Below are 18,243 nucleotides of genomic sequence, written 5' to 3'. Positions count from 1 at the left end.
GCTTACAGTAAAAGCAGTGAGGCGTCTTTTACCCTTTCCAACTACATACCTCTGTGAGAGCGGTTTTTCCACACTGGCATATCTAAAGAACAAGTACAAGGCTGGAACCAGAGAATGATATGAGGCTGTCACTATGTACCACTATATCACCACGAATAGACAGACTGTGTGGAAGTCACCACGCCCAGAAATTCCACTAACAGGTAATAGGGCTGGGCGATTTAAATCGCAATATTGTTATGCGCATCTCATCAGTAAAGCCGGTTCCTTGATTAGTAGTAAATCACCATCACCTGCTTTCAGATGGAGCGGCATTTACTACAAAGAGCCGTAATTAACTGACAAGCTGAGCCAAATCACATCAATATCGCGGACGTATCGCCAGCGATATTTAATGCGATATGGCTCAGCTTGTCAGTTAACTACGGCTCTTTGTACACAGCGAAACATCCAGTGTTAAATTAACACTCCTGGGAGTGTATATGAACACTCAAGAGTGTTTAAGTTAAAGAGATAACTAAGTGATTAATTTAGTGATGATTGAGCATTATTGAAGACACCTGATGTTAACAAGTAGAATCGCTGAAGGAGAAAATCGCAAATTGTAAGTTACCATTATTGTGATGGGTAGTTGCTTTAGTTGGGCTCTGACCCTTTTATGTATATTTTAGATTTGTTTGGCTGTTGTAACTGAGTTAAAACTACCAGTTGAACAAAGAATAAAAAGTGATGTGATGGTGTTGGTTACATTATGACAATCATCATTTGAACTTGATCACTGAACTCATTAAAATCCTTCTTACTGACTTTGATTTATGTTGTTGGTTACAGCATAACTGAATATGAATAAATAGCCAGAATTTTTGATGTAAATTAAAGGTCTTCTTAAAAAACGTTTAAAAAAAATCATTATTTTAGGCACACACAGATGTCAAGATTCAGTTTATGCATCTCAACAATGGTGAGGAGCAGAATATTCAATGAGGAAAAGTAAATTACATAGACAATTCAGATCATAATTTATTCATACCGCAATGCATGATGGGAGCCATTAATGAGTTGTGATTGGTGGCAGCCACTGCAACATGCTTTATTATTGTCACCATTGTTGAGATTCACAGGCTGATTATTGATGTCTGTGTTTTAAATTAATATGTCTAAATGTCTTTTTGATCAGAACAATGTTTAATAAATTTGAATTATAAGTAAAGTACTGATAATCATAGGCTGAAGAATCACTAAACTGCTGCTAACAAGTTAAGCCAAACTATCTCAAGATGTTTCCTTTTTCAGATCACAGCATGATTATTTCAAAACATAGCCAATACTATAACATAACATTTTTCTTTGTTCAGTTAACTGTTATAAAGCAATAACAGCAGACGAACAACAGTAAATATAAAAGTAAACATATAATGGTCTAGAGCCCAACTAAAGCAAACACCCATCACCTTAATGGTAACTTACAATTTGTGATTTGCTCCTTCAGTGATTCTGCTTGTTATCATCAGGTGTCTTCAATAATGCTCAATCATCACTAAATTAATCACTTAATTATTTCCTCAGCCCTAAATGCCGCTTCATCTGAAAGCAGGTGATGGTGATTTACTACTAATCAAGGAACCGGCTGTACTGACGAGATGCGCATAACAATATCGCGATTTAAATCGCCCAGCCCTAACAGGTAAGGAGTATAACATTTGACAATAATAAAGCATGTTGCAGTGGCAGCCACCAATCACATCTCATTAATGTCTCCCATCATGCATTGCGGTATGAATAAATTATGATCTGAATTGTCTATGTAATTTACTTTTCCTAATTGAATATTCTGCTCGTCACCATTGTTGAGATACATTGACTGAATCTTGACATCTGTGTGTGCCTAAAAGGAAGATTTTTTTAAACAACTGTTAAGAAATCCTTTATATTATATAAAAAATTCTTGTCATTTATGCAGTCAGTTATGCTGTAAACAAAACCAAACATCGGAGACAGTAGGAAGGATCTTAATGAGTTCAGTGATAAAGTTCAAATGATGATTATCATAATATAACCAACACCATCAGATCTCTTTTTTTTTTTCTTTGCTCATCTGGCAGTTGTAACTCAGATACAGCAGACAAAGTCTAAAGTAAGCGTATAATGGTCAAGAGCCCAGCTAAAGCAAATACCCATCACAATAATGGTAACTTACAATTTGTGATTTTCTCCTTCTGTGATTCTGCTTGTTAACATCAGGTGTCTTCAATAATGCTCAATCATCATTAAATTAATCACTTAATTATCTCATTAACTTAAACACTTTTGAGTGTGGACTCATACACTCCCAGGAGTGTTAATTTGACAGGAGTTTTTGCCGTGTACAAAGAGCCGTAGTTAACTGACAAGCTGATCCATATCGCATTAAATATCGCTGGCGATACGTCCGCGATATTAATGCGATATGGCTCAGCTTGTCAGTTAATTACGGCTCTTTGTAGTAAATGCCGCTTCATCTGAAAGCAGGTGATGGTGATTTACTACTAATCAAAGAACCGGCTTTACTGACGAGATGCGCATAACAATATCGCGCGATATATCGCCCAGCCAAGGGCGTAACTTTGGGTCTACCATTGGGGGGGTTAAACTCGCTGCATATTTATTAATTTATTTATTGAATAATTTTCTTGTGTAAAAGGTAATTTGCCGTTCCTGTTTTAGAAATACATTGTGATACTTTTACTGATTTAGGCTACTTAACGTAAATGCAGTTGTTCACTTGACTATTTATGCCATAATGACACAGTGTTTAAGCACTAGCCAGCAGTGGCAGCTTCCAATTAATTGATTTTGTGTGTGTTCAATATCTTATAAAAAAAAACTAAAAAAAAAAAAAAACTTAAAGATTAATCAATTGCATCACTGTATTGGCACCTACATGCAGCAAATGTATTATGCACAATTCAACTCTCAATATTACAATATAGGGTGGCACACTGGAGTGCAGCTTGCACCTTTATTCTGAACAGATTTCACATATTGGTGGGCATCACCAAAACTCACCATCCACTAACAAAATCTTTAAGTTTATCTGTTAAAATGTATTTTATTAACATCACATTTTAAAAACTTAACATCAAATAACAGCATTAAAAACTTTCAAAGAGAGAAAATGAAAGTGCAATTATATTATCACTTTGCATGAAATAAGACTCAAAAGTAGATAAAAAAAATTGTGTTTGCATTTAGCCTCTGATAACATCAAATTCAGAAACTGGGAAAGTGTGGACTAGTTGTGCTTTGATTCATTTTGTCACTTTGCAAACTGCAAAAAGAACAAAAAAATTATAAAAAAATAAAAATAATGATAATAATCTCAAATCGAGCCGGAGGTGGTAAATTCCTAATAATTTACGTATTTTTGTTTTTAGGTATTTTAAGATAACTTACCTAAAATACGTTGCGCATACAACTAACGCGATCGTTATAAAGGTGTTTAAACAACAAAACACATCCACTTGCACATATTTGACAATCGGAATATCAGATATATCCTGCTATAGCTAACAAATTTGTGAAATTTTGAATAAAAAGAAATAAAAGCAGATCATCAGTCATTCATTCAGCGCTATTGTGGCTGCGGTGTGACAAGCAATGAATGACGCGTCTCCATGGGAACCATAAAGTGATAGCCTAGCTACTACTTTTAAACTTACGTGTAAAAAGGTTCAGCAAGGCTTACATTTAAATGTGTCTTTGTTTTGTTTTGAGTGTATGGTCAATAAATAAAGGAATTAAAAAGATGGGCACAAAACCTGTTTGTCGCGCCCCATTTGTCATGTCTCTATTCCCCCCCAGCAGTGGGCCGCGCACGCGCCTGCGCCTCACACTTTGAGAAACGCACCTCCGTTTGGTCAGGATTTTTCCTCTTTTTGGCTGGTGTCGACCATAGACTGTAAAAAATGGTGTCGACCAACAATGAAAAATCGTTGTCTGGCTGCCTTTCAGTGTCCTTTTTCATCTTTCCATCCGTTAGCATGCACCGTCAGCTTTCTCCAACCATTCATCCCAGCGACTGCGCAATATAGTGAACAAACTTGGTAGAGAAAGCGGGTTGGGTAATACCAAGTAGTCGGCGGTGCGGTGGGCGGGAAGTACATTACAGATTATTTAAAATATGATACTATCTTTCTTGCTGGCAAATGAAATAAAGAAAACGAACAAAAGTATTCATTCGGAATATTTCATATTTATTTTAATGTGGGGGGGGGGGGTTATATTAGCTGGATCAGATTTTTGGGGGGGTCATAACCCCCGTAACCCCCGTGCAAATTACGCGCATGCGCCCAGCCCTACCTTGTGTTGGTTTAGCGAACATGAACGTCAGTTTAGAAAGAAAAGTGGATTTACCTGTTCTGCAAAAACAGAGCAAACTGAATGTCGGATAGTAGCTAATCCCTTCTGCCGGCGGAGTTCTCGCCACCTTTCAAAGGTTTTTCCGATGTAAATTCGGGACTTCACGCGTTCCTTATCCTTGTCCCTCTTGCAAGTTGTTCTGTTCATCGGAACGTCGTCTCTGGTCGTGTGTCGGCCATAATTCAAACTTCTCTCTTCATGCTTTTCTCTCCTCCACACCCCCTTCATGTGTACGCGCACAACCCCCCAAACCCCACCCTCAAATACTTCTTGCCAGTGATTGGCTGGAGCACTGTTTATTATGTTTCGTGGTGCGGGTGAGCACAGTTTTTTTTTTTTTGCTGTTTGTGGAGCCTGTGGTGTCTAGAGAGACCGCGTTTTTTTACAGTGTGTTCAGGGGACAGGCAGCTAGCGGATGGTGAGGAGATATTTGCTCTATGTGACAAAAAATGTTTTGGCCTTAAAAACGCGTGACATGACTTAGAGCACCTTTAAGAAAACAGAAAAAATACTGTATGAAAAATACAATCAGTTTTCTGTAAAAAAATGTGTATTACTGGAATTTGTCATTAATGTCACAATACCTTAAATAACAGCTGCATTTTTATTTTACAGATATTATTTGTAATTTTACAGTGTTTTGAGTACAATTTAAAATGAAAGAAAATGATCGTCAAAAAATCAGTTATTTTCTGTAAAATTTAGATTTTTTTTTTACAGTGTAGGATAGTTACCATCATGGTGACAAGTGGTGCATGCAGCTTGATTTGAGAGCAAATGATCCCTTTACATTATTGCACTCATACAGCACGTGCTTCTGCATTGTTAATATGTTAGCAAATTAGTATGTTAACAGATTAGCTTTTAAAAGCTAAGTTTTTATTAATAAAGTATTCACATAGAGATTACATGAAAAAATTGGAGGTAATTGATTGTCTTAAATGTTTAGAGTTCTGTCAACTTATTCAGGTTTACAATATACTTCATAAATTTGTGTTATATTAATTGAAAGAACTTAGTACTATTAACTTTATTTACCCAAGTTATCTTAACAATAAGTTATTGAGTTACTTGGACACACAAAAAAAAAAAAAATTATGCTTAACTTTTTTTGAGTTAATAAACTTAAATGATTTAAGGCAATCGGTTTCCTCAAACGGTTTGAGTGGATCCAACTCATCAGGTTTTACAGTGTGGAATATTATGCAGGATTTATTGAAAAGCAACTAAGCACAAGGAAAACGCGTCTGCTCACCGTGCCGCCATAACCGGAAGTCCTAAATGCTTTGTTTATAATGGGAAGGACGTCTTAAGCTATGAAACTTGCAGGAAGTTTTAATTGTACAAAGACCTCTTATATACCAAAAGATCAAGACAAATTTGGTTTCTCATATCATGACCCCTTTGAGAAATATTATTTTCAGTGGACTCAAATGTAGAAAGATCACAGTACTATCAGTATAAATTAGTATAAAAACTGTTTGAAGCAATCGGTTTCCCAAATGATATGAGTTACCTTCCAAGGTATTTAACGGTAACATACTGTTAAAAAGGAGAGCTGTAAATTAACGGTAAAGGACTGTAAATACAAGTACATTGGTGGCAACCACATCTGCCAGTAGATTACCGTTATTTTACAGAGCAATTTTTATAACACTTGTCCGTAATATTATATAAAAATTCTTCAGTCATTCATTACTAAGTCACAACTGCATTTCTGAGTGCTCCTTTGATTATCTGTTCCATGGTTTTGGCCCTGTTGAGTGTTTTTCCCTATAATCTTGAATAACCCCTGAGGTCCTTGTTGTTTGGGGTGGCTCTAAGGAAATGTTGCTCTATGGCAATGCTGTACCACAATGGAAAATGGACAAAAAAGTTAATCCAATTATGATTTTCTTTGCTATTTAAATGCATATTTCTTTTGGAAATTGATAGATTTATATACGTGGAACTCAAACCAAAGCATGCAAACCAAAAATAAGTAGATCCACATTATTTAATCCCTACCATTCCCTATCATTTGGCTATCTCATCCACACTCTCATCACATGGAAGAGCTAGCTCTGCACTCTTCCTGTCGCCCTTTCCGTAAAATATTGATGTATTCATTTTCTGAAAAGAAGAAATCATTTTGTCGACAACTACAAAAATCTGCAATTCCACTGTGGTACAGCGGTGCCATATGGAAACACTGATATTCTCTCAATTTACTGTAAAACTATGTTAGACTAAGTGTATTTGTGAATAAAAATATCTAATTAACTTTAGATGGTGCAAAAAAAAAAAACCCTTGAGAAGAGATGTTTGGAAATGAGGTTAATAGAGCAATTTCTGGAGCAGTTCAACAGTCTTCAGTGTGAGGGACAGTGGAGAAAAGATTTTTGGAGGAACATTCAAATACTTAATGGCACTGAATTAACATGTTAATTTGAGAGCTTCAGTTTAATTGTTTTTATAGATAAAAGAAATAGTGTGTGTACATGCAGCAATAGCTCACCTGGTGAGTAATATTCATATATTGTGACGGCAGCAGGTTGAAGCAGACCCACATTAAACATCTTGTGCATTCTGAAGGAAAGTCTTTCTTTCTCTTTATGAGAAACCTAATGAGACAAAAAAATAAATAAAAGCAAATTTACATGATATTAAATATCAAATTGTACAATGGAAACTGCTCACATTTGCACAAGCGACAACTAATAACTAAAAACTAATAATGTGGGTCAAATTTAAAACAATTTTTGTAGTCAAAATGATTAATTATATTTGCATTTGAATTGTGATTGGTGTTTCTTTCTTGGATTAATTTAACAATGTACAGCTGCAATTTAGGGCTGGGCGATATATCGCGCGATATTGTTATGCGCATCTCATCAGTAAAGCCGGTTCCCTTGATTACTAGTAAATCACCATCACCTGCTTTCAGATGGAGCGGTGTTAAATTAACACTCCTGGGGCTGTGAGTGTATATGAGTCCACACTCAAGAGTGTAAAGTGTTAAAATAAGAGTGTTAAATGAACACTCAAGAGTGTTAAAGTTAATGAGATAATTAAGAGATTAATTAAGTGATTATTGAGCATTATTGAAGACACCTGATGTTAACAAGCAGAATCACTGAAGGAGAAAATCACAAATTGTAAGTTACCATTAAGGTGATGGGTGTTTGCTTTAGTTGGGATCTAGACCATTACATGTTTACTATAACTTTTCCTGTTGTTTGACTGCTGTTATTGATTTATAACAGTTAAATGAACAAAGTAAAGTGTGATCTGATAGTGTTGGTTATGTTTAGACATAATCATTCTGTGATCTGAAAAAATGAAATTTATTGAGATAGTTTGGTTTAGTTTGTTAGCAGCAGTTTTGTGATTCTTCAGCCTATGATTAAAAGTACTTTTCTTATAATTCAAAATATTTAATAAACATTGTTCTGATCAAAAACTTTTAAATGAATTTATTTAGAAACACAGACATCAATAATCAGCCTGTGAATCTCAACAATGGTGACAATAATAAAGCATGTTGCAGTGGCTGCCACCAATCACAACTCATTAATGGCTCCCATCATGCATTGCGGTATGAATAAATTATGATCTGAATTGTCTATGTAATTTACTTTACCTAATTGAATATTCTGCTCGTCACCATTGTTGAGATACATTGACTGAATCTTGACATCTGTGTGTGCCTAAAAGAATGATTTTTTTAAACAACTGTTAAGAAATCCTTTATATTATATAAAAAATTCTGGGCATTTATGCAGTCACAGTTATGCTGTAAACAAAACCAAACATCGAAGTCAGTAAGAAAGATCTTAATGAGTTCAGTGATCAAGTTCAAATGATGATTATCATAATATAACCAACACCATCAGATCACTTTTTTTTCTTTGCTCATCTGGCAGTTATAACTCAGATACAGCAGACAAACAAAGTCTAAAGTAAACGTATAATGGTCAAGAGCCTAACTAAAGCAAATACCCATCACAATAATGGTAACTTACAATTTGTGATTTTCTCCTTCTGTGATTCTGCTTGTTAACATCAGGTGTCTTCAATAATGTTCAATCATCACTAAATTAATCACTTAGTTATCTCATTAACTTAAACACTCTTGAGTGTGGACTCATACACTCCCAGGAGTGTTAATTTGACAGGAGTTTTTGCCGTGTACAAAGAGCCGTAGTTAACTGACAAGCTGATCCATATCGCATTAAATATCGCTGGCGATACGTCCGCTCTTTGTAGCAGTGGCATTTACATGTCCGGCCCCCTCAGATTTCTGATTGCTTAAAATAATAAAAATAAGAAATTGTTGATGTGTTAGTCTAATTGATAGATTGACCAATCAAAATACTGCGCGGTAAAATACGACTGTTTTCAAACTTGATTTGACGTGTTGTGCGTAACCTACGCTGTCATCTTCGCGTGAGAGTTCATGCGGTGAATGGCAGCGATGTGCAAAGTACAATATTACGCACGAAAAGATGAGCGAGAAGGAGAAAATAAGCCATCTACATCTGAGTTTGTTTCAGCTTACTACAAGACGACAGCGAGTGAAGCGGCTAGGAGACAGAAACGCACATATTTCATCACAGGAATAGCGGTGAGACTTCGACTCAGATCGGCACAATGCGCAATGACTTGTTTGCAATTGATGAACCGCCTTCACAACCAGAGATGACCACATTTCCTGTATAGCCTATATCTGTTGTATATAAAGAGTTTGGTTTCAAAACGCGATAAATCCATTATGATTAATTTGAGTAATAATGTGTTTTCTTTACCAAGAGAGTGGAAAGATGAAAACCACTATTTTTTGTTTCAAACTTTCACATAGCATATTTAGGTTATAATAACATAAAAAAATTTTAAAACCAGATTTTGATTTTCAAATATTTATTATAAAAAAGGATTAGTTTCCCCCCAAAATGCAAAAGGCTAAATTCATGACACTTTTTTTTCCAAAATGCAATTAATCCATTGAATCAATATAAAAGTTATTTTTCATATTTTAACTGTTGAAAATACACAACAAAGTAAGTTGATCCACATATGACAGCCTCTGAACTTGGCCAATACTAATCTTATATAACTTACAGGCACTGGACTAAAAATAACCGACATTAAATCACCATCGCTAAGAAATACCTCCTGAACTTTTTTGATGGCGATCAGCTGTAAAATGGCTTGGTCCTGCTCGGTTTTCGTTGACTTTGAGTAAAACAATTGAAAGTTTTTCAAAAGATCCCCTGGGGTCAAAGTGTCAGCGTGACAGAAGTTTGATGCTGTCGTGTGTCGTGTATATATATATATATATATATATATATATATATATATATATATATATATTAGTTGCCCCCTCATTTTAAGATGGGCCCCCCCAAAAATAAAATTCTGGCTACGCCCCTGCTTTGTAGTAAATGCCGCTCCATCTGAAAGCAGGTGATGGCGATTTACTACTAATCAAAGAACCGGCTTTACTGACGAGATGCGCATAACAATATCGCTTGATATATCGCCCAGCCCTACTTTAACCCCTAATTGATAATGCTGCTTTTGACAAAAGTTCATGAAGAGAAAACAGTTAACAGAGTTTGCACTTTGAATTTAATTAAAATGTAGCAATTGACAAAATAGTGTATATAAATAACTTGTATTTCCACTGGCCTGTTTGTTTGAGAACATAGCAAACACTGCATACCATTCACAGTGATGGTGAGTGTCGGTGCGCTCTTATAAAATGATGAGTTGAAAACAACACAACCAGTAAAAATATATATGTTAAAAATGACACATGTTGTGTAGATTTTAACACATGTAGTGTGTGTGCTCAAGGACAACACATGTTGTGTAGATTTTAACACATGTAGTGTGTGCGCTCAGGGACAACACATGTTGTGTAGATTTTAACACATGTAGTGTGTGTGCTCAGGGACAACACATATGTGTCAAATTTAACACACAACCTGTGTCGATTCTTAACACATCTCTGTGTTTATAAGGACTACACATTTTGTATTACCTTTAACACAACTAATGTGTTATTCCTCTTAAACAGAAGTGTGTTGAAACTTTTTACACACTAATGTGTTATAGTTACACAACTTGTGTCAGATTTGTGTCACATGTGACTGTAGTCGGTGTGTGCTTGCCAGAGTTACTTCCTGTGTTTTTACAACTGAGTGTTTGGACGAACACTGAAACGTATTGTTAACTTGTGTTTATGGAGTCCAGTGACGTTTAATAAAGAGTTTGTTTGAACATTTGGATGGTTTAGACATCATGAATCTACATAGACAAGCTCTTATTGAGAATTAACTGAGGTTTAGATGTCGATGTTTCACTGAATGTTTTATTTGAAGTCACCAGAATCGTGATTAATGGCTCCTTTATTTGAGCTCTTGACCCTTTACTCTTCTTTTGGTCTTTTTCTGGTTGCTTTACCTGTATTTTAATAAAATACATTTATTATGGTGAGAGAAAACACTGTCAGATGTTTCTTGATGATCTCAACAAGTGCTGGTTTGATCAAGTTTATATATGAGTATATGGATGGTGCGCATTTAATTGCACAATCTTGTGACACTACATCAAGCTATCCAACAGTGCAGAATAAAAAAATTAAAAAAGTTTTCTGAAAATTTTAATCTGTAACAGAAACAAGTCAAACACAGACCTCAAGAATCAGTGTATGAATCTCAACAATGGTGACAAACGAAAAGCTTCATGCCGCAATGCATGCTGGGAGTCATGGATGAGATTTGTACTATGGTGGCACCCAGCATGCATTGCGGCATGAAGCTTTTTGTTTGTCACCATTGTTGAGATTCATGTGCTGCTTCTTGATGTCTGTTTGATACCATAGACTGTGAAATTCTATACGAACTGTGTATTTAATAATTAAGTTATTTGCAATATGCCAAACTTTTTAAAATCATCTTTTATATATTACTCTCATCTTTCAAATATTAAATTATTGCTGAACTAAACAGTATTACATGTCCATGATGATATTATTATCAATTGAACATATTTTTCTCATGATTATTTCTGCTTTTATAAATGTGTTTAAATAAATACACATTTACAGCAATCAGAGAAAACTAATGTTAAAGAGTCAAGGGTCAAGAGCTCAAATAAAGCTGACACTAATCACGATTCTGGTGACTTTAAATGAAACATTCAATGAATCATCAACACCAAAACCTGTTCATTCTCAATAAGAGCTTCTGTAGAGTCTGACAGAAATAAAGTTAATCTGGTTATTAATAACAAGTGAAATCAGCATTTGAAAAAGACATTGAAAAAGAGGCATGATGTGATTGGCTGCCAAAAAACACCCGTTAATCTTTAAGTTTTCATGAATTAAGATTTAATTTATTTATTTGAATGTATTGTTTAATTTATTTTAGATCATTTTATGGGATATCATATAAAATAGGCCTATACCTATACTTTGTTCATAAACACAAACTCTCCTCCAGCCAGTGCTATTCTATCCAGAGTTACATTTTAACACAAATTGTGTGTTAAATATCAACACAACATGTGTCAAAATACCATCAACACATAATGTGTGTTGTTTTTTAACAATTCTCTTTTTAGAGGGCAGTATTCTACTTTGCATAGCTGATAGAAAAAAAATATACATGTAAACATTATAATTTAGATCTATATATTCAATTTGCACTTTCTCTTCTGCTTAAAGTATCATGTGAAATATGATTCTGATAAGCAGCCTGTAATGTACCAAAGTTGAACCACATGGCGTTACAGTTAATGAGCATCTTGGAACATCTGTCAGCCAATCCGAATCAAGAATTCAACAATACTGTGATATTAACCAAAACACATGGTTTCCATATTAAAAGAAAAAAAATCAGTTTTTGACATCATCGGGCAACAGATGTTGTTTGAAATACCTTATCCAAGTAGAGGATGAGGGATCCTCGCTCTGACAGCACTTTATTCTTTTCATATTTCTGAATGTATCTCTCCTTCCCCGTGGACAACTGAGGGCAAGAAAATGAGAAAAATAACTCAGTGCATCACATGATGACCAACATGTTTTATGGTCTATCTGCAGATGTGAGGCATCACTGCATCAGTTTATCATCATAATACCTCTTTAAGATCATTTTCTTCAATATCAAATCCCGTCGGTATGCCAATGTCCAGAATAGTCATAGTGGCGTCAGTTTTATCACTTTTGTAGCTGTAAAGATGGAGATAAAGTGCAGGTTTTATTAACAGGTTCAGTAAGTCTCCAGTTTTCCTCCATCAACTGATTCTGCATTTAAGGCTGCTTTCACACTAGAGCTTTTCATGCAAATCTGAGTCCGTTTGATGTCAGATTTCTTATATTGTAGTGTAACGTACAGCTGCTTGTCTCTGAATAAACTCTTTTTTCCGTGTCAGAACGCAGTGAAACTGGAGTCTCCCCTGAAATCATTATCTAACTGTCCCTGGTACTCGCGTTCATGAAGCAAACATACAGCGAATGTGGGACAGTAAACAAACCAAGTGTGAAAACAGCCTAAATGAGCACATGCTGATTAATTACAAGTAAAATGGTTTCTTGACATAAAAATGAATGAGGTATTTGTTCACATACAAGAAATCCACAATGAAGTTGTAACTTGCAATGGCTCCTTGTTTTGCTAAAGGGAAACAAAAGTATTTGGTGGTTTTAGTTCAAGTCAAGTCTTCCCTTTCTATAATATCTATTTCTATTATATAGGGAATATAAAAATAAAATTCATTTAAATGAAGATGTAATACATAAAGGTATTTGGGGAAATACAAGTTAACTAGTTAACCCTGGGTCAGTCTAGCGGCCCGTTGGTAAACATAATCCTGTGTTATCATGTCTAATGTTTCATGATCCATGTAGAAAGCAGTGCTAACCCACTTCTAATGTCATTGTAGTTGTAGTTAAAAGTGTCAAATGTTCCTAAACAGGGTTAGAGTGACGATAGCCCAGGGTTAAGCACAGTGTGAAAAGCCTTAATGTTTATAAAGTGCTGAAGAAAGGCCTCTTTGTCAATCTCACTTTCAGAGTCTTTTTCCATCATAACAGTCAGATCAAAGAATGTACAGTCAGACTTCTTCTCAACAGGTCTGGCGTAGTACAGCGTCAGAACCTGAAAAGAGCAGCACGTCTCAGATTAGATGTTCAAACGCTTTAATCTTGCTGTTGACTGTATAAACGCTCATGAACACTCACTGAGAGAGTGGCTGTTCCAGTTCCTCTAGCCGTCACATTGAAGTCCTTGTTGATCTCCACCTGTTGAGTGAACACAAGCAGGATCATCAAATCCATGATGTAGTAGAGATACCTGAAGACTTTAATGATCAAACACAACACATTTGATGTACACAGCAAAAACTCCAGTGTTAAATTAACACTCCTGGGAGTGTATATGAGTCCACTCTCAAAAGTGTAAAGTGTTAAAATATGAGTGTTAAATGAACACTCAAGAGTGTTAAAGTTAATGAGGCAATCAAGTGATTAATTTAGTGATGATTGAGCATTATTGAAGACACCTGATGTTAACAAGCAGAATCACTGAAGGAGAAAATCACAAATTGTAAGCCACCGTTATGGCGATCAATGTTTGCTTTAGTTGGGCTCTTGATCCTTATATGTTTACTTTAAATTTTGCTTGTCTGCTGGTATTGATTTATAACAGTCAGATGAACAAAGAAAAAATGTGATCTGATGGTGTTGGTTATATTATGACAATCATCATTTGAACTTGATCACTGAACTCATTAAGATCCTTATTTCTGACTTAAATTTATGTTGTTGGTTACAGCATAACTGTGATTCTGCATAGATATCCAGAATTTTAGATATAATACAAAGGATTTCTTAAAAGTTGTTTTGAAAAAAAAAATCTTTCTTTTAGGCACACACAGACGTCAAGATTCAGTCAATGCATCTCAACAATGGTAACAAGCAGAATATTCAAGTAGGGAAAATTAAATTACATAGACAATTCAGATCATAATTTATTCATACCGCAATGCATGATGGGAGCCATTAATGAGTTGTGATTGGTGGCAGCCACTGCAACATGCTTTATTATTGTCACCATTCTTGAGATTCACAGGCTGATTATTGATGTCTGTGTTTCTCAATAAATTCATTTGAAAGTCTGTTGATAAGAATAATGTTTATTAAATATTTTCGATTATATGAAAAATACTGAAAATCATATGCTGTAGAATCACAGAGCTGTTGTAATTAACTAGTTAAACCAAACTATCTCAATATGTTTAGAGTTAGTTTAATTAGTTTTTCAGATCACAACATGATTATGTCAAAACATAACCAACACCATCAGATCACATTTTTTCTTTGTTCATCTGACTGTTATAAATTAATAACAGCAGACAAGCAAAATATAAAGTAAACATAAAAGGTTCAAGAGCCCAACTAAAGCAAACACCAATCACCATAATGGTAACTTACAATTTGTGATTTTCTCCTTCAGTGATTCTGCTTGTTAACATCAGGTGTCTTCAATAATGCTCAATCATCACTAAATTAATCACTTAATTATCTCATTAACTTTAACACTCTTGAGTGTTAATTTAACACTCATATTTTAACACTTTACACTCTTGAGCGTGGACTCATATACACTCCCAGGAGTGTTAATTTAACACTGGAGTTTTTGCTGTGTGAAGCACTAGACCTGCACATGGTGAACAGGATGATTTAATGTTAATAAAATTATTTCATATCTCAGAATGTGAATGTCTTGTTTGTAAATTCACCATATTAACACCATAAAATATCACTGAAGTCTGAACCACCGCTGCTCTTCCCTGAATGTCCAAATCAGAAAACGGTGCAATTATGCGAGTCTGAGGGGATAGAGATGCGGAGGCATATCCATAGCTGGAGATTTTTCCTTCCGTTACTAAAAGAAAATAGCCAATCACAATCAAGTATTTCACTTTCAGCAGTAAGTGCTGAGAAAAAGAACATGGCAGAGACATAAATTATGTGATAATATTTGAAACTGCTCCCGCTGCTAATCTAACTTAGCAATTAACTACCTTAATTATGGAGAGATGAAATATTGAAATATTGAGAGATCTCTATTAAGAGACGACTTGACGCCTGTGAAGAGACGACTCAACGCTGGCGATATGTTATGCCCTAGCAGAAGCTGCAAATTATAAATGAAGGAAGACCCCACGCCTAAGTTAAACACAGGCAGTCAGCTTTAATAAAAGGCCTAACACGGACATTAAAAAAAGAACAGAAGGATGGATTTTTTTTCTTCAGGTGATAGGCAAGGTGAGTGAAATTATATTTATATTTCCTTGCTGCAAGTTTCATTTTAGATTTTTTACATTTTATGTCTAAAAGTGATTCAAAAAGACATTTTAAAGCAGTTAATAATATTTCAAAAATGTTTTGGGAGAGGATCCCAAGACCACTATTATTACTGTGCTTCCTCTATTTTAGAAATCCCAGAGCGGCCACTGGAGGTGAAACAAATTGACTTACACCAACTGATCTAGCAGAGATCTCTCTGCCCTCTTGCATGGCAATCACAACAAAGGCCGTCAGAGAGGCATCAGCATCTCTGCCTCGTACATCTCCCTGGAATAAAGCACACATATACAGACTATATCACAAAACAATCATATTATGTGTGTGTTTTAATCATTCAATAACAATTTGAGTGACAATTGAGCATTATTTTTTTTTTATTATACTTATTATTATTTTTTTTATGTGAACAAGCAGAATCACTGAAGGAGAAAATCACTAATTTTAAATCGCCATTATGATAATCAGTGTTTGCTTTAGTTGGGCTCTTGACCCTTAAATGTGCTGTATGTAACTTTTTCACTCTACTAAAGCATAAACATACCATAATGTGTTTGCATATATTGAGCAAACATGCTAAGTTCACATACTCCTTTCTCTGAAAAACACTTCTACAGCCAGTTATTTTACTTTGAAATGTGCGTTTCCAGGCTGGAATGTTTGTTTTTGTTATGGTCTGTGATACTGCACGTATCAATTTGCCAATTTTCATTGTCCTTTGCGCTTGTTCCTGTTGCGTGTGCTCAGACTGGCAACCCATGTGAGCGGCGTCTAGTCTGAGGAGCAGGGTGCGGGAGAAACGACGATTAGAAATTAGAAATGTTTTCTTTTATCAACAAACTGGATTCATTTCGGGGTTTTTTTTCCTGCAACCTTCAACCGACGTGATCATTCTCCATTCATTAACCGACAAGATTATGTTAAATTAAAATTAAATTAAATTAGAATAAACAAGTGTCTGTGACCCATTAAAAATACCCCAAATTTTTTTTCCAGGGGTTTAGTTTTAGCCTGCATGTACAAATAGCAGCAACAGAATAGGGGGATTCATCATCGTATTCACCTGTAGCGCTTCTGTGAACGGAGAAAAAACAGGATCAAATCCATAACTCTATACCCATAACTCTTATGGATTAAAAAAAAAAATTCTCCATAAAATTAATAACTCCTTATGAGCATAAGAATTGGATTACCACAAATGATCCGTGCTGAATTGGTCTGGTCTGACTCAGTTCATCATTGATTGGGAGAGAACAGTTCAAACTTACTGGCTGTGGAAATTAGTGGGCGTGTTTCATTATACTATAAGCAAAACGCCGTAAAATAACGCGCTCTGTGCAACCAAAACAGCGTTTTTTACGCCGTCTTATGGCGAGATGAACGGCGTAAAACGCGTCGCTTTCCATGCACACTAAAACGCCGTCGAATACGGCGTCATTGACGTATTTCGCACGGTTTTTACGCCGTTTGTAATTACAACGGCGTATTTTGCGCCGTCAAATACGGTTTAAAACACCGTATTTGACGCCGTTTGGCTGTAAACGCGATTAATCTATAGCGTATTTCTGAACCACATTGCATGCCATTCACAATGTGAGTCACCCCAGCTAGAAATGTTATTGGACATAGCTTAGACGTCACATTTTGGTAAACATTTGATGTCAGGCTCCAACATCAATAAACAACTCCAAAACAGCATTACCAGCTTCACTTATTACTAACCAGATTTACTTCTGTCATATGTGTACAAAAGTCCTTATTGAGATTAATAGAGGTTTAGATGTTGATGATTTATTGAAATTAATAGTTTGTCACCATTATGGTGATCAGTGTTTGCTTTAGTTGGGCAGTTTGACTTGATGTTTTAACCCCCTGAGGTCGACAATCACGCCGGCGTGATCTGCTCGTTTTTTTTTATATCAGTGTAAAATACTCTGTTGATTTTGATTTTACATACTTGTATTGTACAACATTCAAAACTGTTAAATGTCTTCTTTTATTTGTGTACACTCATAATAAAAATAAAATGTTGTGTTTTTCGCAAAACAAAGAAAATAAACATGATGCGCGTTCTGCCGTCTCTCTCAATGTGAAACTCATTCTGAAACGCGAAGAAAATGACCTGTAACTCAGCGAATGTTTGTCACACAGACTTGAAACGCATGTCTATTCAACACTTGGAATCTCTATTTTTAAAGTATGTAAATAATATAAAAAACAAATATTCTATTTTTAAGTAATCCATACGAAAGCAGCGGCATGTACAGTTTTTCAAACGCGTCCTCATTAAATTTAATTTGAACACGCCTACGAGCGCACGAGCGATTGACATGCAAATAATCCATGCGGAGAAACGCAGACCTGTAAACGCCCTCATCACCTCAAAACAAAGAAGCAGAGACTTCGTAACTTACTCCTTGTCAACGCGATATGAAGACAAGAAAGATGTAAGGTAAGAAATTTTTACATATTAGTTTGTTATTGTTGCA

The 18,243-nt window shown here is 35.4% G+C and overlaps 1 protein-coding gene across 1 annotated transcript in view; it reads right to left on the bottom strand.

Annotated features, from left to right (window-relative positions):
- LOC308688223 (complement C3-like) overlaps window positions 1-18,243 on the bottom strand; it is a 123,198-nt gene that overhangs the window by 61,013 nt on the left and 43,942 nt on the right. Inside the window, exons 26-32 of the mRNA XM_081361150.1 lie at window positions 15,929-16,024; window positions 13,628-13,687; window positions 13,454-13,544; window positions 13,016-13,061; window positions 12,526-12,616; window positions 12,324-12,413; window positions 6,896-7,001 (exon numbers count right to left, since the gene is read on the bottom strand). Coding sequence (XP_081217276.1) covers window positions 6,896-7,001; window positions 12,324-12,413; window positions 12,526-12,616; window positions 13,016-13,061; window positions 13,454-13,544; window positions 13,628-13,687; window positions 15,929-16,024 — 580 coding nt within the window. The remainder of the gene's footprint in view (window positions 1-6,895; window positions 7,002-12,323; window positions 12,414-12,525; window positions 12,617-13,015; window positions 13,062-13,453; window positions 13,545-13,627; window positions 13,688-15,928; window positions 16,025-18,243) is intronic.

The sequence above is a fragment of the Scardinius erythrophthalmus genome (assembly GCF_964197995.2).
Source record: "Scardinius erythrophthalmus genome assembly, chromosome: 3".
NCBI lineage: Eukaryota > Metazoa > Chordata > Actinopteri > Cypriniformes > Leuciscidae > Scardinius > Scardinius erythrophthalmus.
Note: the sequence above shows the minus strand (reverse complement) of the source record. Positions and strands in the feature narration are given on the sequence as shown.